This window comes from Stenella coeruleoalba (genome assembly GCF_951394435.1).
Source record: "Stenella coeruleoalba genome assembly, chromosome: 7".
NCBI lineage: Eukaryota > Metazoa > Chordata > Mammalia > Artiodactyla > Delphinidae > Stenella > Stenella coeruleoalba.
In genome coordinates, this window is record NC_137153.1 from 116,883,504 (window position 1) to 116,910,419 (window position 26,916).

The 26,916-nt window shown below is 55.6% G+C and overlaps 1 protein-coding gene across 1 annotated transcript in view; it reads left to right on the forward strand.

The window, feature by feature from the left end:
• The first annotated feature begins 8,876 nt into the window (after positions 1 to 8,876).
• NCS1 (neuronal calcium sensor 1) overlaps positions 8,877 to 26,916 on the forward strand; it is a 61,027-nt gene continuing 42,987 nt past the window's right edge. The window contains exon 1 of the mRNA XM_079927536.1: positions 8,877 to 9,575. Within this exon, the coding sequence (XP_079783662.1) occupies positions 9,512 to 9,575 (64 nt within the window). The 5' untranslated portion in view covers positions 8,877 to 9,511. The remainder of the gene's footprint in view (positions 9,576 to 26,916) is intronic.

A 26,916-nucleotide genomic window follows, 5' to 3' on the forward strand; every position in this document is an offset into this window, starting at 1 on the left:
TCGTCTAATCAGGTATTCCACAGATGCAGGTACATCAAGTTGATCGTGGAGATTTAATCCGCTGCTCCTGAGGCTGCTGGGAGAGGTTTCCCTTTCCCTTCTTTGTTCGCACAGCTCCCGGGGCTCAGCTTCGGATTTGGCCCCGCCTCTGCGTGTAGGTCACCTGAAGGCATCTTTTGGGAAGTCTGAGGTCTGCCAGTGTTCAGTAGGTGTTCTGTAGGAGTTGTTCCACATGTAGCTGTAGTTTGGATGTATTTGTGGGGAGGAAGGTGATCTCCACGTCTTACTCCTCCGCCGTCTTGAAGACCTGCCCAGCTGTTTTTCTTTTCGTTCTTCTTTTCTCCCATGAGGATCTCGGCGCTGACCACATCACGTGCTCGGGTCGTCACATGCCTGGGCGCCCCCCCAGATGATGTCATTAAATGATCTCTTTTCCTTTGTCAATAACAATAATATTATTAAAACCTATGTTATTATTCATCAATAATAATAACAGCCAGCCTTTACTAAGGAGTGCTGCGTATTTCCATATATCACTTAATTCTCATAACGATTCTGTGGGGAGGTAGTATTTTTATTATGCCCACTTTCCAGATATGGAAACTGAGGCTTAAGGAGTTTAAGTAACTTACCTAAGGCCACACAACCACTAAGCACAGTCTGGCTCCAGGGCCTGTGCTAACCACTGTCCCACTGGCCACTTCCACAGGCCCCTATAACACAAGGCTGCTGGCCAGAGGGCCTAGTGAGGATGTGACTGTGGTGGGCAGTTCTGACATCACGGATGGAGGACCAGCCCCTGGTCCTCTCTGACCCCAGAGCCCCTGGTCCTCTCCAATCGCCATTTGCCCTGACTGGGTGGTAATTCACTCGGGGTGAATGATGTAGCCTGCCCCGCAGGAAAGAAGGATGGGAAAGACCACAGAATTCTTCCCAAGGGAACACGGAGATACACAGTGCTGCCTCTTCCTCCGTGATGACCACGACCCACAGCGCAGTGGTTCATGCCGCTCTCGCCAGCCAAGCCCCTGCCCAACACAACGCTACGGCAGCCACTGCCCACGGGCTGGAGTCGGCAGCCCACTGCAGCATGTTTTGGGGACAGGGTGAATCAGCTCAGCTGGACCCAACCTATGGTCATGCAGCTCCCACTTTAGGCCAGGTACCTGCGGGACATCTGAGATGGGGAGGCAGCTGGCTACTGGGTGGGCTCTCTCTAGCAGTGCCGACCCTGTGAATATGACAACTAAAGACTCAGTGCTTCACCTCCATCCATTTCACCTCTTCAGTACATCATTTCTGCCACGGGAGAACCCATAAAACAGTGGGTTCCTCATGTCTGTGTATTCCACAGGACATCAGTTCTTCAAATGCTATCTGGAGCTAAGGAAAAAGTAAGAGTAGAAATACTGAAATAAAACCAATTTCATTCCCGCAGGATTTCTCAGAGCCTTTAGTATGGGAATGTGCCTGACTCTTAGATGGGATATCCCCCCAAAGCATTTGCCCAGGGAACCCTTTTCCCCACAGGACATGTGTACCACTGAGACTGGTTTTTCTTCAGGAGATACTGGGTTATATACTTTTGATAATCTTTTTATAACTTGGAGAAAAAATATGATTAAAAACTACTTAATTAAAAACCACAGGGACTTCCCTGGCGGTCCAGTGGTTAAGACTCTGCGCCTCCACCGCAGGGGCCATGGGTTCTATCCCTGGTCTGGGAACTAAGATCCTGCATGCCGCCTGGTGTGGCCAAAAAAACCCCACACACACTCACAATGAAGAGCACAGATTTCTTTTTCATCCCACAGTTGGCATCGTCCTAGGATTTTTGAAACTTTTTTGTGCTGTTAACGGATCTGTGTCATGTAAGTAGATTTCTGTCCATGCTGTAATTTAATACTGTCGGATAGGATTCCATGGTATGGATAATGGAATCCCTCGGTTTTGGATACGTAGGTTGTTTCCACTTTTGTTGTTGTTGTTATAAGTGCCGCTACAGTAACATCCTTGAAGCTAAACACTTGTATAGAGCCCCAGTGGTTGGCTTCGGAGAATTTCCTAGAAGTGGAATTGCTGAGTCAGAGAATATGGGTACTTACTGCCAAAATGTTCTTCAGAAAGGTTGTACCAACTCAACCTGCCTGGCAGTGGCTGGTTGCCCATTTTCTCACTTCTTTGCCAACCCTGGGTTATGGTCACTGACTCTTTCTCTTTCCAGTTTGTTTTGTGCTCCTCTGATGAGTTGTCAGGGACAGCTTTTGTGCTGACGGGAGGCTTGCATTTGCTCCAGTATCACCTCCTTGAGTCCTTTCCCCATTTTCTATTGAGGGCTCACCGTTTGCTTCTTAGCTTAGAAAGTTCTTAATAGGTTAAAGATGTTAACTGTTTGGCGTGCGTTTGTGCCCAGCCTCTTTGATGCTTATAAACCCTCCCCTCATGAGAAGATCAGCTTCGTCCGTGAGATGGGAAATGATTTGCCCAAAGCCACACAGGGCATGAGGAACAGAGCCAGGCCTGAACCTGGGCCTCAGGATGCATGCTCCACGCTGGGGATTCAGTGGGTCCCCTCCTCCCCCTCCCCGACTGGGCCAAATTCCAGCACACCCCTCCCCCCACTCCTAGCAGCTGGCTGTACCTGGGCAGCCCCCATTCGCACCCACCTGACCGATGGAACGACGGAATGGAAAGGTCTTCCTCGGGACACACCTCCTTAAATCACATAAAGTGCTGCAAACCCCAGGACCAGGTGCCGTTGGGCGTAGGTGCACACTACGGGGGCATGAGGTCACCTGTGGGACCCCGGGAAGGCTCTGTGGAGATGATGCTTAAATGGTGACTAGAAGGGACGTCCAAGACAGCACTGTCTGTTAGGAATAGAATGTGGCCACCGGTGGAAGTTTATATTTTCTAGTAGGTTCATTTAAAAAAAACTAAAAGAAACAGATGGAATTAATTTTAATAATATATTTCACCCATTATAGCCAAAATATTATCGGTTCAATGTGTAATCAAATTTTTAAAATATATGAATGAGATAGTTTTCATTCTTTTTATTTTGTATGACCCTGCGAAATCCAGTGTGTATTTTGTGCAGAGAGCACGTCTCCATTGGATGGGCCACATCTCAGGTGCTCAGTGGCTGTAGGTGTGGGAGGGGTTTCCTGTTGGAGCTTGAAGGTCTAGGCAGTCACTGCAATATGGGAGGGGGCGGAAGGGCAGCCCCCGCGGGGTAACAACTTGTTAGGGGGACCAAGAGATAAGGCAGGAGACGGTGGCTTTGAGAAAGGGCAGTGGCTGGCTTAGACCTGTTGTGGGCTGGGGAGGAGTGGAGAAAAGCCTTATGCCTTGAGGGCTATTTAGGCAGGGAAATCCCATGGACCAGGTTGATGGATCTAGAGAGGGGGTTCCTGGGGAGAGGGAGGAGCCTAAGATGTTTCAGATTTCTGGCTGGAGCCACTGAGTATGGGGGGGCGCCATGTGCCCAAGGGGAGAAGATTCTTTTTGGGAGGGAGGGGATAAGTTACGTTTCTGTCGTGATGAGTCTGAGATGCTAGCGAGACGTCCAAATGGACACACCCTATAAGGCACTGGATATGTGGACTGAGACCTGGAAGAGATCGGAATGGAGCTGTTGATCAGGCAGAAGAGGTAACCGACACCCAGGATGCAGTGACCTGGGGGAATCTTTAATCCTGACTCTGCCCACCACATGTGTGTCATTTCTCCCTCCCCCCCCCCGCAAAGCTTTCTGAAAGAACTACAGAGCAAGCATCTGGGGTCACTCTCCCAGGTGAGCTTATAACACAAGGGATGGGACTCTCAGCTGAAAGGCGAGAGAGGGAGACCAGATGCTGGGTTAAAATGCAGATTCCCAGGCCTGATGCCCCCTCCTTCAGATTCACCACGTCTGGAAGGGGGCTGGGCATCCAGGTCATCCACCAGCCCTAGCAGCTGACTCAGGAAGGCGTGTTCCTGGGGCTACCGGCAGCTGAGCAAAATGATCTGTCAAATACTTTTCTTATTCAAAAGCAAAGCATTTAGTTGTAGAAAACAGTCTATATAAGACACAGAGGAGATTCTCAAGTTAGGTAGTGATAATGGCTGCAGAACCTAGTGAATATACTAAAACTACTGAATTATATACTTTAAAATGGTAAATTTATATTATGTGAATTACATCCCTTTTTTTTTTTTTTTTTTTTCCCCGCTGAGTGGCTTGACCAGGGATTGAACCCGGGGCCACGGCAGTGAAAGCACTGAGTCCTAACCATAGGACCACCAAGGAAGTCCCATCCCAATTTTTTAAAACACAAGGAAAAATACAGATGAGAGAAGAAAATAAAATGACCTATAATCCCACATATACTGGTAGCAATTGCTGTAACACCCTGGAGGTGTACCCTTCGGACTGCTTTCTACATAGGTGTATGGAGCTAATTCGATTATTCTGTGCGCACTGGTTTATGACCTGCTCCTTGCCGGGCTCTCCCTCCCCCTCCACCCCCTCCACCAGGGATCCATTCCGTCCCTTCCTCTCTCTCATCCCCCCAACCCCCATCTAATCAGTTGCCACTCAAACTCCCTGGCTCTTCACTGGCCTCTGGGCTTTGACTCTGTCCCCTCCAATCCACAGCAGCCAGAAGGGGCCTCTGAAAGTGGGAATCTGGTCGTGAAACCCTGGCTTGAAGCCTGGCTGCACATTTTTCTTCACCTTAAAACACCAAATTCTTGTGGCAGAAAGACCCAGAACCAGTGCTCTCAGAACGACCCCGGGCATCAGAGAGTGGATCTGAGCGCTTAATCTGGGGTGGCACGGGATAAGGTATTTGGATGTTGGCAGGGACCCTTTGGGCTGAAATCCAGGTCAGGAAAGAGGGTAAGGCTGGCCCCAAGGCCCAGCACCTTCCCACATGCTCTCCCCACGTCATGGGGGCCCGGAACACTCTGCCCAGCCTTGCCCGACCAGCTCCTATATATCTATACGCTCCCTTAGTGACCTTATCCCGTCGCAGGGCTTTAAATTCCATCTCTGCCAGGATGACTCACCAGCTGATCCCTGCAGCCTGGACCTGTCCACAAACTCCAGGCGCCTGTGTCACCTGCCTCTTCGGCATCTCCACTTGGATGTCTAATAAGCCTCCCATACCTCACACGTCCAGAACCGGACTCCTGCTCTTTCCATCTGCAAACCTGGCCGCTCCCCACAGCAGCAAATGGAAACCATTCTCCCAGTGGCTCAGGTCAATATCCTTGGCCTTGATTCCCTTCTTTCTTTGTCTCACACCCTTACCCAATCCATTCAGGTATCCTGCCGTCTCTGCCTTCAAAATATAATCGAGTCTAACCAGTTCTCTCTACATCCTCGCTGCCACGCTGGACCCGGCCACCACCGCCCCAGCTGATGATGCTGTGACCTCCCAAGGGTCCCTGTTTCCACCGCACCTGCCTGGAGTCAGTGTGCAGCAGCCCAGGGATCCGGCTAAGTACCAACAGATCCCTGAGTCTGACCTCATCTCCCATCTCTGCCTCACTCTCTAAGCCCCACCTTGCTGCGCCCCTGCCAGGCCACACACGGGCCACCAGGCTCTACTGCAGGGCATCCCCCTCCTTCAGGTCCTTGTTCAAATAGCACCTCTTCATTGAGGGCTCCCTGCCAGTAAACATCTCACAGCTCCCACCCCAGCACTTGCCATCCGCCTTCCCTGCCTTATTATATTTCACCTCTGACATTATATATTTTACTCATGAATTTTGTTTATGTTTATATCACTGTGCCCTCATTAACTGTACACTCCACAACAGCAGGAGTTTTGTCTCTATCCTGCAGGCCCGGCACATAGTAGGTGCTCAGTAAATACTTGCTGAATGACAGAGGAATCTGTGAAGCCCGCAGGAAGCTCCCTGCCCCCACAGGAGTTTCTGTGTATGGTTCACATCTTTTCGTGGAGTTTGTCACCAGTGTGATTTGGGGACCCATGTGGGGCAGACAGGGGAGGGGGAGGTCCCTGAGCTCCCTGAGGAAATGGACCACGTTGGTCACGGTGGTGTCCCCAGTGCTCAGCACAGTGCCTGGCATGTAGACGGTGGGCAAAAAATACAGGAGGAGCACGTGGCTTTAGGGCTTTAATTGCTACTGCTGTCACTGCCGTCCCAACTAGGCCTTGGTCCCCTTGCTGGCTCCCCCTCCTCCCAGGCAGGATGCTCAGGCTGGGCTGGCCAGCGCTAAACCCCTCACCGCGGGTCCCTCCCTACTGTCCATTCCTAGCCAGTCCTCATGGTTGGGACATCCTGTTCCCAAGTTTAAACCGGGTCCCTCCAACTGTGGGCCCAGCTCTTGGGGTCCGTACCCTCCTCACTTCCTTGACAAAATGAGCTCTAGCAGGCCAGCAAGTGTACCCCTCTCTGAAGGCTTCCTGGGGCCAGGGCCTCGACCAGGCAAGGCCTTCAGGAGAAAGGCTGGAATGGGGCGTGTCTGGAGGAGGAAGCATCTGGGGTTGAGAGGCAGGGTTTCTGTCTCCCCCGTTCCTTCGGGCTTCCCGGATCCCCTGAGGTCTGAACACTGTGCCAAAGTGGGGACAAAAAGACACCCTGCCCACCACCTCATCCCTGCGGCCCTGAGGAGGGCGGCCTCTTCCTGCCATGCTCTGTCCACCCCCAGGCCCCCAGCACCGGTGTCCTTCCGCCCTCAGCCCTTCACTCATTTACAGAGGTTTGCTGAGTGGGCCACTGCAGAGTCAGGTGCCTTCTAGGTGCTGGAAATAAAACTACAAATAAGAAAGAATCCCTGCCCTCGGGAGGCTCATACTCTAGCTGAGGAGACAGCAAAACACAATGAAAAAAATCTGCTAATGAAATCTGTGATATTGTTTGTTCCTCTTTCTCTAGTTCCTTTAGTGCAAGGTTAGATTGTTTATTTGAGATTTTGCTTGTTTCTTGAGGTAGGCTTGTATAGCTATAAACTTCCCTCTTAGAACTGCTTTTGCTGCATCCCGTGGGTTTTGGATGTAGTGTTTTCACTGTCATTTGTCTCTAGGTATTTTTTGATTTCCTCTTTGATTTCTTCAGTGATCTCTTGGTTATTTAGTAGTGTTTTGTTTAGCCTCCATGTGTTTGTGTTTTTTACGGTTTTTTCCCTGCAATTCATTTCTAATCTCATAGCGCTGTGGTCTGAAAAGATGCTTGATATGATTTCAATTTTCTTAAATTTACTGAGGCTTGATTTGTGACCCAAGATGTGATCTATCCTGGAGAATGTTCAGTGCGCACTTGAGAAGAAAGTGTAATCTGCTGTTTTTGGATGGAATGTCCTGTAAATATCAATTAAATCTATCTGGTCTCTTGTGTCACTTAATGCTTCTGTTTCCTTATTTGTTTTCACTTTGGATGATCTGTCCATTGGCGTAAGTGAGGTGTTAAAGTCCCCCACTATTACTGTGTTACTGTCGATTTCCTCTTTTATAGCTGTTAGCAGTTGCCTTATGTATTGAGGTGCTCCTATGTTGGGTGTATATATATTTATAATTGTCATATCTTCTTCTTGGATTGATCCCTTGATCATTATGTAGTGTCCTTCCTTGTCTCTTGTAACATTCTTTATTTTAAAGTCTATTTTATCTGATATGAGTATTGCTACTCCAGCTTCCTTTTGATTTCCATTTGCATGGAATACCTTTTTCCATCCCCTCACTTTCAGTCTGTATGTGTCCCTAGGTCTGAAGTGGGTGGAACCATAATTCAAAAAGACACATGCACCCCAGTGTTCATTGCAGCACTATTTACAGTAGCCAGGTCATGGAAGCAACTTAAATGCCCATCGACAGATGAATGGATAAAGAAGTTGTGGTACATATATACAATGGAATATTACTCAGCCATAAAAAGGAACGAAATTGGGTCATTTGTTGAGACGTGGTTGGATCTAGAGACTGTCCTACAGAGTGAAGTAAGTCAGAAAGAGAAAAACAAATATCGTTTATTAATGCATGTATGTGGAACCTAGAAAAATGGTACAGATGAACCGGTTTGCAGGGCACAAGTTGAGACACAGATGTAGAGAACAAACGTATGGACACCAAGGGGGGAAAGCCGCAGGGGGGTGGGGATGGTGCTGTGATGAATTGGGTGATTGGGATTGACATGTATACACTGATGTGTATAAAATGGATGACTAATAAGAACCTGCTGTATAAAAAAATAAATAAAATTAAATTAAAAAAAGAGATCTGTGATAGTTGTTAAAGAGAAAACACATAAAGCTGGGGAAGGGGACAGAAGAGGTCCCACATGTTCACATTGTAGATGGGGTGGCCCTGGAAGCCCACGTAGACTCTCTCCCTCACCATAAACTTACCCCACCCCCCACCCCTTGCCTCTGTCCATCCAGGTGGAGCCCTGGCCACTGGTCTGGGCCACAGCTCCTGACCAGAGCGCCCCTCCACACTGAGGCCAGAGAAGCAGAGAAAGCATATCTGACCCTGTTACCTCCTTGCTTAAATCGCAGAGGCCCAGCTCCTTGGGGCGAGCGCAGGCCTGTCCCCACTGGTCCTTGCCCTTCTCTCTGGCCTCACATCATACCCCGGACTGTGCGTGGAGTCCCGTGCACGGAGAGGAGCTCTCCCTGGCGTTCAGGCCTCCTTCCCTCCTCCAGGTTTTCTGGGCCTTGAACACGTTCCCAACCACCCTCCCTCCCTCCCTCCCCCGGGCTTGGAGGTCACCTTCCCCAGGCCGCGGTAGGTGCCCCCCCCACCCGCCACCACATGTGACATCCTGCAGAGACGTGTCCTCCCCTCCCGCCCCCGCCCCGTCAGGGCTGGGACCGCGCCTGGCCTGCTCCCAGGCTTCCCCAGCGCCCAACAAATCAGTGTCGAATGAATGAATTTCGCCAAGCCGAGCCTCAGCCTCATTCACGTCAGATCTTCCGGGCCCTCCCCCGCCCGGCTCCGCCCTACGGGGGGGCCGGATCGCCGCGAGGGAGGTGGCGGGGGTGACCTCGCCCTCCCGCCCGGGGACCGATGAGGCCGGGGGCGCCCCTCTGCGAGCTTGGCTTGGCGCTCGCGGGGTCGTCGTTCCGCGGGCGCAGGCCCGGCCGGGCGGGTGCGGGGCGGGAGGTGGCGCCGGGCGCTGAGTGGCGGCTCCGGGTCCACCCCTGGCGCGCCGGTGCGGGCGGGAGGCGGGAGGCGGGGAGCGCAGGGGCGGCGGCGAGAGGGAGCGCAGCAGCGAGCATGTGCCGCGGAGCTCAGTAACCAGGGACGACCGCGGCAACACCGCGGCCGCGTCGGCGCCCAGCCCAGCGCAGCTCCGCGCCGCGGCGCCCGGAGAGGGCGGCGGCCGGACGGCCCGGGCCTGCCAAGCGGCTGCCCCGCGCCCCGGGCACCGCGCCGCGAGCCGCAAACAAAGGCGCGGCCCCGGCCCGCCGGCCCCCCGCGCACCCCGCCCCGGCCCAGCCACTCCCGCTGGGCGCCCCGACGGGGTCCGGCCCGGGGCGCGGGGGCCGCGGCCGCCGAGGATGGGGAAATCCAACAGCAAGTTGAAGCCTGAAGTCGTGGAGGAGCTGACCAGGAAAACCTACTGTGAGTGCGCGCGCCGGGACCCCCGCCCTGCGCTGCCGGGCGCTGCCTCCGCCCCCTCGCGCCCCTCCCCCCACGCGCGGTCACCACCCCCACCCCCCGCCCAGCGTCCGCTCCGGGCCCGCTCTCCGCTCCCCACGACGCCGCCACCCTGCCTTGGCCATCCCCTGCCCTGCACCCGCCCCGGGCCCCTCGGAAGCTCCCGGCCGCGCCCCCAGCCCCACACCTGGCCCTATTGTTCTAGGACACCCCCCAACCACGCGCTCCCGGGACGTGTGCCGCCTGTCCGCGAGCGCGGGGCCACCCCCGGGCTCGGAGGGAAGCCCCCAGCCCCCCCGCGGCCCCCCCCAGCAGAACTGTCCAAAAGGACAGGGGTGTGCAAGGGCGAGGGGCGGAGAGGGGGCGCCTGCTTGCGAGGTGGCTCCGGCTGCGCGGAGCCGACTGGCACGAGCGCAGCGGGGCGGGTGATTCATGCATCACGGTGCCGCCGCTACTGCCGCTGCCGCTGCCGCCGCCGCTGCTGCCGCCGCTACTGCGAGGTTGGCCTGTCGCCCCCTCCCTGGCCCTGATCGTGTGTGGTGCGGTGGTGAGACTTGTCAGAGAGCTCATGGCAGCGGCAGCGGTGAAGGGTCCTGGGCATCCTCTTGGCTGCAGGGTTTATAGGCTGAATTCTCCTCTGGCCCAGATTGCACCTTCCCAGCTTCTATCTGTATCTGCCAGGCTGGGAAATGGGTTTCTACAGCCCTGAGTGATCTGGTCCATCTCATCTTTTAACCGTCTGGGGCACCCCTGAGAGGAGGGTCTGTCAATTTCAGATTTCTCTAGATCTGTCCCAGTGGGTCTCTCTCCACGTGCCCAACTTCGCAACTCTCCGGTCGCCTCACCTCTCCAGTTTCTCTGTACCAGACTTCTCCCTTCCCTGCAAGCCTCTTGGAGATGTCCCAGCGTGCCAAGGGTTAATGGCACTGGGTCCTGACCACACGGTCTTTCTTTTAGGGTCTTTCTTTTGGGGGATCGGAGGAGGACTGCTGAGTGGTCTGGAAGGGCTTCTGCCTGGGGATCTGACTTGGAACGGGGCAGGGGCTCTGGGCTTGGGTTGGGATTCTGAGCCCGTACCTGGGCGGCTGCGTGGGTCCAGTCGCTCTGTGCCCTCCCTAGACGGAGGCAGATTGACCGCCACCTCCACGCGTTGATGGAGGCTTGGGAGGCAGCTTGTGATGGTGCATTGCACAACCTCTGCTCGCCCCTCCCCCCACTCCATTGGTCTTCTGGGCACGTTTGCAGGTCTGTCCAAGCCCACACTTCAGCTCCATGCCCCTCACCCCCATGTGCTTGGATTGAAGGGGTCTTTCCTGAGTGGGTGCTAGGCCACTGGGAGGTACTGGCCCCTCTCCAGTGGAATTCTGCAGCAAGGCGCTCACATCCCAGTAGCTGCTCCTTGAAGGGCTGAGGCTCTGAGGACCAGGGACTCCGTCCTTGCTGCTCTTACCTTCTTTCCAAGGTGGGTAGGTGGCCCTTCCCAGTTTGGCTGCTGTCTTGTGAGATTTGCTGGGCCTTCCTTCAGGCTCTGTCCAGCTGCGGCCTGTAGCTGTCAGCAGGCAGGCTGCACACGGGGCTTCCCAGGCCCCTGGGCTTGGGGAGGCAGAGGGTCCAGTGGGTTTCAAAGGAGGAGTGCGCTTGGGCTGCGCCAGGGTGTCTCCATCACCTGCGAGCTGAGTGGAGCCAGGTTTCCTGCTTCTGGAGCACATCGCGCACCAAGCTCCTTGCCTCCCTAACGCGTTCAATCCTCACTGTAGTTCCGGGACCCAAGATCCCAGGGCCCGTCAGCAGGCAGTGTCAGGACTCGAACTCAGGCCTGTCTGGCCCCCAAGTTAATCCCCTTGAGAGACCTCAGAGCTCACGCTGAGAAATCTGGAGGGGCTTTTTTTCTGTGTGTCCCTTTCTGATTTCTAAGCCCGTGATGGCGGCCTCTGGGTTGGGAAGGCACCTGGGGCGGTCATTTTGTCCATCGCCCTCTCTCTGGGCAGATCTGTCAACTTTGGGAGAAGATGAGTCAACAAGGCCTTGTTAGGAATCAGGCCCATGGTGCTGGGCTGGGCCGGGCTATTTTAAAAGGCCTTTGGAGAGCTGGAACAGTTTCGATGAGGGAGAGAGTGAGCCGGGTACTTTTCCTCTAGGGCTCTTATTGGGTTTGGGCTGAGGGAGGTCGTGGTGGGCTCGTGGGACTTCTGTCTATCTCCCTTGCTGATGTCGGCTCCCTCAGGGCAGGCCCTTCCCTGTCGGGTTGCATTGGCAGTTAGTAGGGCCACAGGTATCTGTTGAATGAAAAGTCTCCCGGCAGGAACAGCAGGAAAAGCCTCCAGCCTGTTCTAAGGCCCCAGATGGGCCTCCTTTGGCCGGGGCGTGAAGCCGTCTGCTCTTTGTTCAAGGGGTTCTGTGTGTTATACGGGGTCAAGAGAGGAGCGCTTAGGAAGGACTCTCAAATGTCAGAATCTCCTGGAGGGTCCGTCAAACACCAAGGTGCCTGGGTCTGGTCGCCCTCCCAGATTTCCGATTCTTAGAGCCTGGGCCAGGCCCAGGAATTTGTACCCTTAACGAGTGTTTGTCATGCAGACCTTGGTTCTGAGGAGTCCCAGTTGAAGACCCGCAACTGGTTCTAGGAGTCCTGGCATGTGTAAGCATCACCTGGTGTCCTAGGCCACCTCGGCATCCCACAGCCAGCCACAACGCCAAGGGGGGCCCAGAGGGGAGCCCCAGATGTTCATGCCCAAGTCAGTGCTGGCTGCCATCCTTGGTGGTGAGTCTCCTGCTCTCTGGAAAAGACTGTCTTGGTGATCTGTGTGTGTGAGGACGCAGGAGGAGTTCTGAGAGCTCCAACCGTGTGGCCCTCCCTCGGCACATCTGGAGTCAGCCTAGCTAAACCTCTCTGTCATTCAGCTTTAACACTGCAGAGCAGATTTTTTTCCCTCCGCTGCGGAAGAGATTTTGTAAGTCATCAGCGCCCCGTAACCCAATCCTCACCCTCCCCGGCACAGTTCACATCCAGGGGCAGCAGGAGGTTTGCGAGAGACGGAGGCCCCACCCAGCCGGGACTCATCAAACAGTGCTCGGTGTGGCCAGCAGCCCGGTTTCTGTGAGGTCTGGCCCACTTTTGTGCAGTTTGTTGGTAAGGATATTGTCATCCCTGTGTGCCCAGGCTGTGGGACAGGCCAGTCCTTCACCTAACTGAGCCTCAGTTTTCTCATCTGCAAAATGGGTGTGCTCATGGTCCCTGACTCCAAGGGCATGTAAGGAGGCAACAAGATGATTCACATACAGCAGAGCATAAGGCGTATGGTAAGAGGTCCCTGATGCGTGACGCACACTTGTCAAGGATGCGAGGATGCATGTTAGTGATCGTTACTAACACGTTGTTTTGACTACACAATTGGGCTTCATCCTGAACCGGTCGTAAATACATCTTGTGAGCAAAGTTCATCTCTCCATGAAGGAACCTCCCTACGGCCCTGGTCTTTGTGCCTGGCACTCAGGAGGCGTGGAAAGATGGGACTTTGGGTTTGCCCGAACCTTAGCAGGTTCTTGTTTTACCTGCTGCAGTGTCTCCCCCACCCCCATCCCACTTGTTAATTTTGAGGCTGCCCTGACCTGCCCTTCACTGAGTGCTCACTCTGTCCTGGGCACAGAGATGGAGATGTGAACGAGAAAGATGTAATTCCTGCCCTCGGGTGGAAACTAGCCAGGTCGTCCGGAAAACCGAGCTTGTGGGGCTCAAGCCGTCTGTCGTGGTCTGAGCTGCATCCGTTTAAAGACTTCTGGGCCAAGCCAGCCAGCTTGGACTTCTGGGCCAAGCCAGCCAGCCTCCTGGGGAAGGCAGAACCCTCCACCCTCTCTCCCCCTTATTCTCTCCCTGTGGTGCTCGCGGCTCTCCCCACACCTCCTTCCAAAACTCAGAGGAGGTCCCCTCCTCCCTCTGCTCTTGTTGCCAATCTTGGGTCTCTTCGGCCTTTCCCCTGATGCCAGAATGGTGGGAGGGGCATCTGGATGCGGGGGTGGTCAGGGTAAGCCAGCAGCTGAAGTGTCTGCAGCCCAGAGCAGAGAAGGGGACCCCCAGGAGTCTGGTGGGGAGATGCTGGATGTCACCAGCCTCTCTGGCTTTGGGAAGGGCCGCATGAGGGTCCCTTCCTGTAGAATAAGGAATACTCTTTGATTGGTGCTTCTCCCACCCAACTCTGCTCGACCAGGGAGGGCAAGACATTGCCTTGGGGGGAGGCAGTATCTGGCACCCATCTTAAGATAACTGAGCGAGTTGGGGCGTGGAGGGCCCCACAGCCGAGAAAGGGATAAGTCACCCAGAACAGGGAAGGCCCTGAGGGAGGGAGGCGGCTTCTGCGATCCCTCTGCCTCCTGTGTGCATGCGGGTAAGACCAAGGAGGCCGCTCCCCGACTCCACTGAAGGCTAAACAGCAGCAGCAGGAGGAATCGAGGTTAGACTCTTACAGCCGGGCTGGGCAAGAAATATCAAGCCTGTTGTAAACTCAGTAACCTGGAGAATGGGCTGGGTCCTCACTCGGGCTCTGTGACCTTGGGCAAGTTGCTTACCCTCTCTGAGCACCAGTTTGCTCATCTGCAGTACCTGCTTGACTCTGTGGATCTAAAGGGGCGAGGGCTTGGAGGTCCGAGCTTGAGCCAGAAGGGGAGGGGGCGCCGTTTAGCCACAGAGTCTCAGGGAGGGAAGTCGACCCCGGGGACCAGATGCGCCGGGGTTCCGGCCCTTTCCTTGGGCAAGCCCCGTCTCACGGAGCTTCACTTTCCTCCTCTGGAAAACAGGCATCAGGGGGGCCCCAGAGGTGGGAGGAATCTGCGCACTTGAAGGGTTCAGCATGGTGCCTGGTTCTGGGAGGACCCTTTAAACCTCTCCTGGTGGCAGCTGATCCTCAGAGGCAAGTCCTCTGTCCTCCAGCGCAGGACGGGCCCACTGGCTTACAGCCACCCCTTGCCGAGAGAAGCAGAGGTCAGAGAGGGGCAGGGACTCCCCCGGGGCCCAGATCCCAGGCCTCCCCCAAACACCTCTTCCGGCTCTTTCTGCATCCCCCAGCTCCATCCACCCCCATCCCCACCCTAGAGAGTTCTGGCGTGTCATATCTCACAGTGTCAGGTGAGAGCCCTTCCTCCTGGCCGCGGCCTTGGGATTGGGCCCAGATTCCTCTGCTCCCAAGGCCAGGCCTGAGCCCCTCCGGGGCAGATGCAGCTGGCCAGTGCACTGGGCTCACGCCATCCCTCACCAAGGGCCCCAAAGGCCGTAGGAAGGGTTTTGGACACTTTCCCAGATGGGCGGGGCCGGGGGTGGCCGTCTATGGATGGAGGTGGTGGAGACGTTAGATCTGGGTTTGGATATCCTTTCAGCATGTAGTCCCTAGTATGGAGGGGGTTGGAATCAAGGCCGGGTGATCATGGTGATAAATTGGGGTATCACTGGGGGTGACGTCAAGGACACATCCTACATATATTTAGGAGGAAGACTCAGTAGGACTTGGTACATAGGTTTCATTACCTTGTAAATTCGGGATTATATACTTTTTAACTTCTCAAAATCTGACAACTGTGAATGTTTGCCCATGATTTTTTAACAGTACCTCATATGAATGTAACCTATTTTATTTAATCCCTGGCCATTGGACATTTAGGTTTTTTTTTTTCTCTCTAATATAAACAGTGCTTGAGAATCATCTCTGTACTAAATCTCGGCATGAACATCTTTGTAGTAAATCTTTGCACATGTCTCTTCTTGAAGATAAATTTCCCCAGATGAAGTTGTCGTATTAAAGGCTGGGAACATCTTAAAAGGCTTTTGATTGAAAAATTGTTCAATTGCTCTCCACAAAGTACGTTCCCATTTATATTTTCAGCAAAAGGGGATGGGAGAGTGCCTGTTTCCCCGCATCCTTGCCAGCACTGAGTGTTATTGTTTTTCTTAATAATTGCCAACTTGATGAGGAAGAAAAGAGTAGCTCACTGTTTCAATATTCATTTCTTTGATTAGTATAAAATAAAATCCTGGAATCTTTGAGCTAGAGGAGACTTTGGGGTCATGTAGTCCAAAGTCCTTGTTTTACTAATGGACCAGTCGAGTGCCAGAGAGGTGAAATATCTCTTGCAGGGTCACATGGCAAATACCTGGGGCAGGTTGACTCCTGTCGGGTGCCTCCCATGGTGCCGTGATGGGTTGCCTGCTGGGGTGGAGATGAAGATGTCTTGCTTTCTTCATTGAAGCTGGTGGGGTTCATCTTGTCCTAAATCTCTCTTGCTCTCCAGTAAGGAAAAGAAAAACCAGTATAAATTAAAAAGAGGTTCCTCCTTACTGTCATCATGAGACGAAACACTTTGCACAAGTGGTCTGTCTACCATGGCAGAGATCGTCATAAATTAACACGCCAGGTTTCCAGGTAATGTGAAATTGGGGTCAGGTTCCCGGCCGGGGTGGGACAGCAGAGTGGTGAGGGCTTGCCGGCCATGTGACCCTGGGGAGCCCCTCACCCTGCCGAGCTCTGGGTGCCAGGTGTGTGCCGTTGGCAGGCACAGGGACCGACACCTAGTAAGTGCTCAGTAAATGTCCTCGCAGGAATGGGGCTGCTTGGCCGTCAGAGGCAGGGGACGGTTCGCGGCCACCCCCCTGGGAGGTAACAGCGTGAGCTGTCACAGGCCCTCGGCTGGATTGGGAGTGAATGGTAAATTCACACGGCTTCTGTGTTTGGCCTGGCTGGTAGCTGGATCGTTCTGGGAGCTGGGGAGGGCGGGCCGGCTCCAGAGTGCTGGGTTTTAGGATCCTGCGTGGACGCGGGCCTGGAGGACTGGAGACACACCTGCTTGGGGTTCTGTCCCAGAAGCACTGCAGCCTGGACAGTGACTTTCGAATCACTAGCCCCCCCCGGGCCTCGGTTTCCCGCTCTGTGCAATATTCAGATTGCCAGATGGTGAGACTTCCGTGGGGCGGCTCCTCCGGGGCCCCAGGGACGGAACGTGCTCGGGCTCCGGTGTCTGATGACGTGGACTCTCTGGCTGGCTCAGCCACGGGCAAGTCTTTTATCTGCTGATGCCTCAGTTTTCTCATCTGTGAGTTGGAGAGTATAATGCCCTCATAATACAGGGCTGTTGCGTGCGGGGTTAGAAACAGCAAAGACACTGAGTTTGGTGGCTTGGGTGCTCCCCGTAGCTCATCAGTGGTCATGGAGACCCCGTAACCGGCAACGAGTAAGGATCAGAGGCTGTCGCCTCGGCCGGAGTCTGGCATTAAGCATGCCAGCCCAGCTCAGCGTTGATGTGTTCGTCACCCGCTCCTCCCAGGAGCCGTGCATGGTCCCCACTTTACAGGTGGGGAAACTGAGTCTCAGAGGGGACCGGCGCTGGCCCAGGGCCACACATCTGGTGAGTGGTGCAGGGGAAATTGACCCTGGGCTGTGATGAGGGGCCCTGTGCAGTTGGGGGGCGTCAAGAAGCTTCGGTGCAGGGGTGCGGGTGAGCATGAGTGAGTGTGGGTGTGCAGCCCTGGCTCACGTGGGCATGCTCCGAGTGTGAGTGACGGGGTCGTGGCATGTGTCAGGAGTGAGTGAGCGGCACGTTGGTGTGTGTGACGGCAGGTCTGAGCAGGTTGTAATGTAGGTGTGCAAGGGGGGTGGGGGCACTCAGGTGGGAGGCACAGACAGGCTGGGCCCTGGATCAGAAGCTGATTGCTCAGCTGCCTGCCCTGGGGCCAGGTGACGTGGCTGCCACGTCTCTCCCCTTCTGCCCTGGCCTCGATGGTCTCTGGGAGCCCCTCTGCCCTCGAGCAGTGGGGAAATGTCATTGGTAGGAGTGACAGTGATGATGACTCTTGTTTACCAAGTGGGCACTTGGTGCCAGGAGTGTTGAGTACAGATTTTCCCTCCTGTGTTCTCAGCACAGCCCTTGGAGGAGGAACTATTATGCCCATTTTACAGATGAAGAAAAGGAGGCCCGGGCAGGTTCAGGGACATGCCCAAGGCCTCCCGGCCAGTCAGTGGCCAAGCTGGGGCTCAGGCTTAGACCTTTGTCTTGCCAAAGCCATGCCCTTCCCACCCTGTGCCCGCCTCCCATGTCCTCTGTGAGCCTTGTAACCTTAGAGCTGCTGCCAAGAGTAGTGAGTGTCCCATCACTGGAGGCATTCAAGCAACTGCTGGAGTGTCAGACACTGCCAGGCGTCCTGGATTCCTGGGCCGGATGTGAGGTTGGGTGGTGGGGTGATAGGATCCTTCCAGCTGGGAACACACAGCCCTATTGGTCTTTTTTTTTTCTCTTGTTTTGGCCGCACCGCGCAGCTTGCAGGATCTTAGTTCCGTGACCAGGGATTGAACCCGAGTCCTCGGCAGTGAAAGTGCGGAGTCCTAGCCACTGGACCGCCAGGGAATCCCCAGCTCTACTGGTCTTGCCGTTCTGCTTCCTGCAGGGGACTGGGGGCAGCCTCACTTGGCTTCCTGTGGGATGGAGGCAGAGTCGAGGCCTTCAGTACGGTGACAGGAGGAGGGTCGTGACAAGTCCAGGGAGCATCAGTAAGCGTGTACAGCGGGCTGGGCCGCACCCAGGCCTCTGAGGCTTTCTTAGCCTTTGCCCCATCCGGGGGGGGCCTTGGGTGCTAAGGCGCAGCCCGAGGATGAAGCCGTGGAGGCCCAGAGTGCCCCGGCCATCTGGCCCTGCCCGTGCCTGGCGTGGCCTGGGGACCTCAGGAAGTGTCTGTTGGTCAAGGGGGAGACCAAGTCCTCACGGGTGCCATGCGGGGCTCAGAGGCACGGTGACAGAGAGGACCTTGGGGTCTGGAGGTCTGGTAGCAGTATCCTGGGGGATTGTAAGCACCTTGAGGGTAGGGACGCATCTGGTGGATTTGGGCGTTTGTTCAGTGCCCAGCCGGGAGCTGTGCACGGTGCAGGCCTGTGAGTGCCTCTGGGTAAGGCTTGGGCTTTCCAAAGTGCTTGCCATGTGTCGCTTCGTTCTGCTTCTCTGCTGACCGGGGCGGGGCCCGCCTGTGTCCCTGACCTGCAGTCTAATGGGGGTGGGGAATTGCCAGGGAGCTAAGAGTCTGGGGTCCTGGTTCCAGCCCAGTTTGCTGTGGCTGCGCCTCTCAGGGTCTCAGTGTCCCCATCTGTCCCACTCTCAGTGATATGGATGTCACCTTTTCTCAGCCCCAGGGAACCCTGACGGTACCATCTAGGAGGCCGTGCTCCCCACCAAGGGAGTCTGGGTTGGGGTTGCCCAGGATGGGCTCAGGGCAGCTGTTGGCCCTGGCACTCCTGGTCTCATGAGGTGGCCCCAGGAAGCTGGCGGCGCATCCAGGCCACCGTGCTCTGGATTCCCTGGCAGGGGAGAAGGAGGAGAGCGGAGGAATGTGGCTTTGAGGAATGTTTAACCCAGGGCAGAAATAGCACTCTGCATTTTTTATTTCAGGCTTGGGTTTTCAGCTAGGAAGTGGGCTCAGAGCGCCATTCTCTCTTTCTCCAGGCTCCACCGGCTCCCCCACTGCTCTGGCCTTTTGGGGACAGGAAGTGGCCTCTTTTTTTTTTTTTTTTTTTTTTTTTAGAAGTAAGAAACTGCTGTGGGAACCAGAAAGGACCGTGGATTTGGAGGCAGACAGAGCTAGGTTCAAATCCCCTGTTCTCCACTTCCCAGCCCTGTGATCACTTCCTACCATGAACCCCTGCTTTTTCTTCTAGGGAACTGCGGGGAGGGGGACGGCAGCTGAGTTCCTCCTCAGGGACCAGCCGGGCCCGGGTACAGAGCCCAGCTCCTCTCATCAGCTCTGGGATCTTGGCCGAGCCCTTTCCTGTTGAGCTTCCTCACTTCATCTGTAAAATGGGCAGCTGTTGCTAACCCTGCCTCCCAGTGTGGTGGATGGAATGAGTGTGAAACTATTGGCAAAAGGGCCTGGCACACGCTAGGCTCTTGAAATCCCTCCTCTGAGTCCTGGTGGCCTCATACATAAAATGGGAAAACGCCTCCTGCGGGAGAAATGAGGGTCCTCACCTGGGCGAGGGGCGGCTGAGACCGCCTTCCATCTGACCGTCTGTTTGCCTCGTTCCTCTGAGCCTGAGCAGGACCCACCCCCGCCCACACTCAGCTTGCATCAGCGCCCAACGTCCCCTTCCATGGAGGTGCCCTGGGCCCAGCCAGTGCCCACCCCAGACCTGGCGGTGAGGACCTGTTTAACCCACCTTCTTGCCGTTCGGCTGTGAGCGCCGTGAGGGTGGGACGCGTCTGGTTTCACAGTTCACTGCTGCATCCCTGCTCCTAGGACAGAGCCTGGAGCACATTTGTTGGAATGAAGGAAAAAACAATTCCATAAACAGACAAGCTAATGAATGAACGACATTTCTTTTCTTTTCTTTCTTTTTTTTTTTTTTTTTTGGCCACATGGCATGTGGGATCTTAGTTCCCCGACCAGGGATCGGACCTGGGTCCCTGGCAGTGGAAGCGTGGAGTCTTAACGGCTGGACCACCAGGGAAGTCCCTAAACGACGTTTCTTCTCATCCATCTCGGGTCTTTGCTTTCCATTTGTCTGGCCTCCTCCTACCTCCTGGCCTGGGTGACGAGGGGCTTAACACATCTCGGGGGGGCGGGGCGGTCCTCAGAAGCCAGGTGCTGGGAGGCTGGGCCTCAGCAGGTGAGGCTTAGCAAAGACCCCAGCCCCTCTCACCGTCTGGGGCTGGGGAGCCGGGGAGGGGTCCAGCCGGCCAGCTTGGCCCCTCCTCCCGGGCCCCTCCTTCTCCTTTCTCTTTGTAGGAACCAAAAGATTCCTGTTCAAAGGCAGGAGATGGGGCTATTTTTGGCACTGTGGGGGAAAAAGCCAACGCTTCCCTTCTGTTCAAAAATATATGGTGTATGTGCTGGGCAGGCAAGGAGCTAGACGAGCTCAAAGCCTGTGCTGGCGGGGCTCCTGTCTCCCGGCACCCGTCGCCCTGCCACCCTCCGTGGCTCGGTAGCCTACAGGGCCACGTTGGGTGATTATTGTTTCCAGGCTGCCTGTGATGAGGCCCTTGCTGGGCCTGAGCAGGACGGGATCTTAATTAAAACCAACAGTGGCCAAAATACAGGAGAGGAGCCTGCTAGCTGCTCTCACCTTCATTCGTGTTTCCTCCGCTCTGGCTTCGTGGAGGTGGGTGAGTGGTCATGAGAAGCATTCTGGACGCAGCTTGGGGAAGGAGGCCCATTCTCTCACAGCTGGAGGCCCTGTGTACCCGTGTGGGCAAGTCTGGCCGAGGGCATCCCCGGGCCGCTCTGCCACCCCTCACTGCCTAATGTAGAAACTGTTTGTGGAACAGCTGTTTCCTGCCAGGTCCCGTGGGTGCCAGGACATGAGGCACATTGGATGGATGGATTTCTGGCCCTCGTGGCATTCACAGCTTGGTGAGGAAACAAGACAGAGCGTTGCACAACGCTATGGGAGCCCACCGGTTCTGTGGTGCACCTGGGAGGGCTTCTCGGAAGAGGCAGCATTTCAGCGGAGACCCAAGGGTAGGGCTGCCAGACATAACTAAACAGTTATTCATTGTTTATGTGAAATTCGAATTTCACTGGACATCCTGTATTTTTATTTGCTAAATTTGGCAGCCTTACCTGAGGGAGAAGTAGGAGTTGAGAAGGCACAGAGAGGTTTTGGGGGCGGGGGAGGGCTTATGCGAGATGTTGAGAGCGTTTCAGACAGAAGGAACAGTGTGTTCCGGGTCTGGAGGCCTCGAGGCTGCAACTCTGAGGCCCTGGAAACCCGGAGCGGGGGCGGGAGTGTAGAGGGGATGCACGGTGAGCCAGAGGCCTAGCGGGGTAGCCCCTCGGAGGGGCCGGCTGACCAGCAGGGAGGGCCCCACCCGGAGGGCACACTGATGGAGCTAGTCTTGGGAAACAGGCAAGGACACAGGGCACACTAGGGGAGACAGGGCCCTCCTTGGGCGAAGGGGGCACCAGTGGGCGTTTTGGGTCAGGGTCAGGGTCCAGCCTCTGGGGGGCTCTGGCCAGGCTGATGCGTGTGCGGCTCTAGTGGTTGTGACCTTAAGGACGGTGGCCAATCCGGCTCATGTCAGAGCTGTGATGAAGACCAGCCCGGCGTGTCCCACCCCCTCCCAGGGCTGGGGATGAAGCAAGGAAGTGGGGGCTATGGCTGGGGGGACAGGGTAGATAGGAGGAGTGGCAACTGTCCACGGCTTCCTGTAGCCCCCTCCCCTCCCAGCTGCTCACGTTATTGGCCCTGGTCATCCTGCCTCGTCTTTGGGTGCTGTGACACCTTTGTTAATAATAGTAGCAATTGTTAGTATCCTGGAGCCCTTTGCTGTGCTCTGTCCCCGTAGCCAGAGGAAGCTCCACATTGTGGCAGATGTGGCTTCCGGTGGTCCCCTGGCCTCACCATTCTCTGTGTCGTCTCTGGGTTTTGGACATCGCGCCCCACCCCCCTTGCTGGAAAGCCCTTTCTCTTTGCCTGCTGAAGTCTGATCGTCCTTTATGTGTCAGCTCCCTGTCCCCAGGGAGCACGCCCTGACCCCCCCTGCTTGGGTCGGGTTCCAGCTTTACACTTTCCCTTCTTATCACGGCAGATAATTAGACAGCTGTGTGGTCGTGTGCTGTAGGTCCGCATCTACGGTTCCATCAGGGCCTCGGAGGACAGGGGTCGGGGTCTGGGTCACTGCTGTGTCCCCTGGCCCATTTGAGTGCTCAGAAATTAATTGTTGGATGAATGAAGGGGTGAAAAATCCCATTTGTTCCTTCTAACCACCCTGCAAGGAAGGTATTTGTCACCACCACCATCCCCATTTTACAGGTGATGAAACTGAGGCTCAAAGAGGTGAACTCAGTGTCTCCAGGTCACACAGGGGCTAAAGAATGACTCAATTCAGAAAAAGACCTTTCCTGTTGACCAGGTGCCTCAGGGCCTCCCACAGCCTCTGACCTTGGCAGGTGCTTGGAAAATGTTCATGAAATTGGGCCGAACCAAACCCCTGAGCACTCGTCTCGGCTCTGAAATGTTTGAGAGGTTCTCCACCAGGAGTCCTGAGAAAATCCCACATGCCGACCGTTTCCCACGGTCTCAAAGGAAGCAGAAGGTGTGGTTCACTTCCTTCAGGACTTACCACTCTTCTGGAAGATTCAGAGTCTGGCAGTAGAGATGGCTTGAACCAGGGAGTAGTTGGAGTCTTACCTTGGTGTGTGTGTGTGTGTGTGTGTGTGTGTGTGTGTGAGAGAGAGAGAGAGAGAGAGAAAGAGAGAGAGAGAGAGAGAGAGAGAGCCCATGTGTAGCCACCAGGGCAAGTCCATTTATTAGCCAGGAATAACTGAGTTTTAGAAAACTAAAGTAGGCATGTCTACTTTCCAACTTACCCACCTAAATCAAGCATAACACGTGCATTCTACAAGAACGAGTACACGCTGAGTGCCTACTGTGTACCAGACGCTGTTCTGTGGCTGTGATGTAGGCAGACCCAGATCCTGCCCACGGAGCCCCCAATGATTGGGGAAGGACAGAATTGGAAAATACGGGCCATCACAAAGATGAGAACAAAACCACTCCTTGTACTGTCTCTCTGACATCACTGTCGTTAACATTTTCACCTGTTCCTTCTAGTCTTTTCTCTGTGTACACAGCTATGGTAGGCTTTATCATCCTCAGTTTCCTGACGAGGTTCAGAGAGGTTAACTGATTTGTCCAAGGTCACACAGCCAGGACATGGGAGAGCTGGAATTTGAACCCCCACTTAGTCAAAGCAAGTTGTTAATAGATCAGCAAATATTGAGGACCTTTGCTTCGGAGCCCCGGTGGCCCTTCGTTGGGGATTCAGAGAAACCAAAGATTCAGTGGGACCAGACAGCGAAGTTCAGGAAGCAGTCAGGACGTTAAAGAAGGTTATTCTCAGAATGTTTTTGTGTGACGTTTTAAACACTGCACTTCTGCACAAGCTCTGAAGTCACCCAGACCCTGGTTCTGGTCCCAGCTCCACTGCAGACTGACTTTGGTCCTTGGGCAAGTGGCTTCAGCTCTAAGGGCCTCAGTTTCCTGATCTGTATAATGGGATAATCAAAACCATGCCGAACCACAGCATGGTTCGGGCACTGAATGCGATTCAGGCCTGTGGAGTGCCTAGTCTGGGACACAAACAGTCGTGCCGAGTGAATGGCAGCTCTTCGTCTTGCTATTCCTGGAAACCACAAGACGAATGACATCTTCCTGCAGTTTTACTTGAGAACATTTTGGCAAAAGTTATTTAACTTACATAGAAATGAAAATCAATGCACTTTGTAACTTTAAAGTAAAACAAACATCTATAAATGATGGAACAGAATGCAAAATCTGCAGAAATATTTGAGCTAAAACACAAGATTTGAACTACACCCTGTTTCTGTGGTTGCCTAGGCTCTGCCTCTCACTCCCGGGGGCAGGGGCACTGGCCTTCTCCCTTCAGAGGGTCTGGGGAGGGCACCTTTGGGGAGCCCTTGGACTCTTCTACCACATGGCCCTGCTCCAGGGACCAAGCAATTTCACCTACCTGTGAACTTGTCAGAGTGAACATTCTTTTTTTTTTTTTTTTTTTGCGGTACGCGGGCCTTTCACTGCTGTGGCCTCTCCCGTTGTGGAGCATAGGCTCACGCGCAGGCTCAGCGGCCATGGCTCTCGGGCCCAGCTGCTCTGCGGCATGTGGGATCCTCCCGGACTGGGGCACGAACCCGCGTTCCCTGCATCGGCAGGCGGACTCTCAACCACTGCGCCACCAGGGAAGCCCTTTTTTTTTTTTTTTTTTAAATTTATTTTTGGCCGCGTTGGGTCTTCGTTGCTGCGCGCGGGCTTTCTCTAGTTGCGGCGAGCGGGGGCTATTCTTCATCGCGGTGCATGGGCTTCTCATTGCAGTGGCTTCTCTTGTTGCGGAGCACGGGCTCTAGGCGCGTGGGCTTCGGTAGTTGCAGCACGCGGACTCAGTAGTTGCGGCTCGTGGGCTCTGGAGCGCAGGCTCAGTAGTTGTGACACACGGGCTTAGTTGTTCCGTGGCATGTGGGATCTTCCCAGACCAGGGCTTGAAAATGTGTCCCCTGCATTGGCAGGTGGGTTCTTAACCACTCTGCCACCGGGGAAGCCCCAAAGTGAACATTCTTACCCCATTTGTCAGATGAGAAAACTGAGGCTTGGAGTGGGAAATGAATCACAAAGATTCAAGCTCTGTTTGGTAAATCTGAAAGCGAGAAGCGTCACAGCATCCAGGAGAAAGATGGAGCCCAGGGGCCTGGCTCTCCAGTGGAGGTACCGCCAAGGGGCACTTGGCTGGGCAGGAGCCGCTGCTCCCCAAGTCTCATGCACCCCAGTGCCTGGCCCGCAGCAGGTGCTCGGCGAGGGCTTGCCATGGATTAGGGGTGCTTGGTGTGCGGCCCCCTTCTTGGGGATGACCATCGCCGGGCTAAAGCCTTCCTGAGTTTGGGCTCCAGAGTCAGATGGACCTGAGCTCCCACCTCCACTCCTCTGCCACTGACCCTGTGACCTGGGACGAGTGCCTTTACCTCTCGGTGAAGCCTCAGTTTCTTCATCAGTGAAGTGGGCTGTTGGGGACCCCCTACCTCTCAGCAGAAGGGCTGATGCAGCCCAAAAGCTCAGCCAATGGAGTCGTCTGGGGCTCAGGGAGGATCCTGAGGGGCCGAGCGGGACACAGGAGATTCGAGCTGGGAATTGAGTGGCTCTGAGCAGCTTCTCACACCCGTGTTCCCTTGAGGGCTTGGCTCCTTTCTGTGTCCTGGAAAGTTTCCTAACTTAGCATGGGTCCCACAGCCTGATGCCACCAGCCACTTGTCCCGCTGCTGCCCCAGTGGCGGTGAGACCCCTGCCATTTAATTCTAATGCCGTAACTGTCATCATGATAGCCCACGTCTCCATGTGGAGCACTTGTCACATGCTGACGACGCTTTCAACCTCCTCTTGTTGGCTCTGACGGCAGCCCTGTGATGGAAGAGGAAACCATGGCTCAGAGAGGGGAGTGCATTGACCGGGGTCACACAGCAACCACGTGGTGGGTGGACCCTTCTCTGCAAAGGCCAACGGTGGGAGAGAGCCCAGGTTCTTTGGGCCACGGTCAGGTCCACCAGGCCTGAGCTCAGGGTGGCGAAGAGCAGGCCCCAGGAGTGGGGGGCTCAGCTGGCCCAGTTCCAGCCCGAACCCACCCTCTGTGGTCAGGGATCCACCATCCACTCCAGGTTCCTGAAGTCAGGCCTTACGGGCCTGAAGCTCCCCCCAGACCCCCAGGGGGCTCTTCTGCAGATGAAATAGCCCCAGAACTGCTCAGCCATCCTCCTGCCACCCCAGCGCCCTGGCCCCTCTTAGTGTGGGGGCTGGGGGCACCGGGAGGGTGTAAGGAGCGAGGCCCGGGAGGCGGTCAGAGCCTGGTCAGCTGGGTGATCGTGGACACGGTTCCCTCTGTACCCCGGGACACTGGGCGCTTTGCGAGGGTCTCCGGAATCTTGTGTATGAAGGGCTGGGTGCAGGGCTGGCTGCTGTAGTGGTGGCTCACAGGTCCGGTCCTTACCTACCCGTGGATGGCAGTCTGGTGTCCTGGGTCCTGGTGGGCGAGCCTGCACAGAAGGGTGCGGGGTGAGCGAGGCAGGCGGGGCCCCTACCAGCTGGCGCTCAGCCAATGAGGGTGGAAATAGTGAGCCAGGGAGGCTGGGCCACTGCCACCCCAAGGGGAGGGCTGTAGGGTTTGGGGCTCTGGGCACCTCGCTTCTTCCGGGTCAGGGCGAGGGGCTCCTGCAGCGCCCAGCGCAGCCCAGACTGCCCGGGATTCTGGGCAGGAGGCCAGGCCTCCTTTCTGATGCAACTCAGGCCGGTCCTGGGGCCCAGCTCCCCTGCAGCTGGGCATTTATGGAGAGCAGGCATGGGGCGGGGTGGAGGGCGCTGGGTCCGCTCTCTTCCCTCCCCGGCAGAGGCGCGGGGTGCTCATCCCAGCGACAGTGACCGTGGCACTCGGGCTCCCGTGCGTGTTACCACGTTACGCCTGGTCTGCGGCAGCTCTGCTGGAGGACTCCGCTTTACATATGAGCCTGCCAGCCCCCCGCCCAAGGTCACCCGTCGCGTTAGTGCATCTGGGACCCAGCCCAGGTTATCTGGCCCGGGGGGGGGGCCCACCCTCCAGTCTCCATTCCGCCCCTCATGGTGTCCCTGGGCTGCTCCCTGGGCTCGGGGCCTGTGGGTCTCCATCGTCACTGACTTGCTGCCCGCAGGTCACTTCGTGGGAGCCCGGAGGTCTCAGGAGCCTCCAGAGAGGGGAAGCAGCGTGGCCACGGCAGGCAGCCCGAAGTCCCCCTGCCCCTCCCGGGGCACCAGTG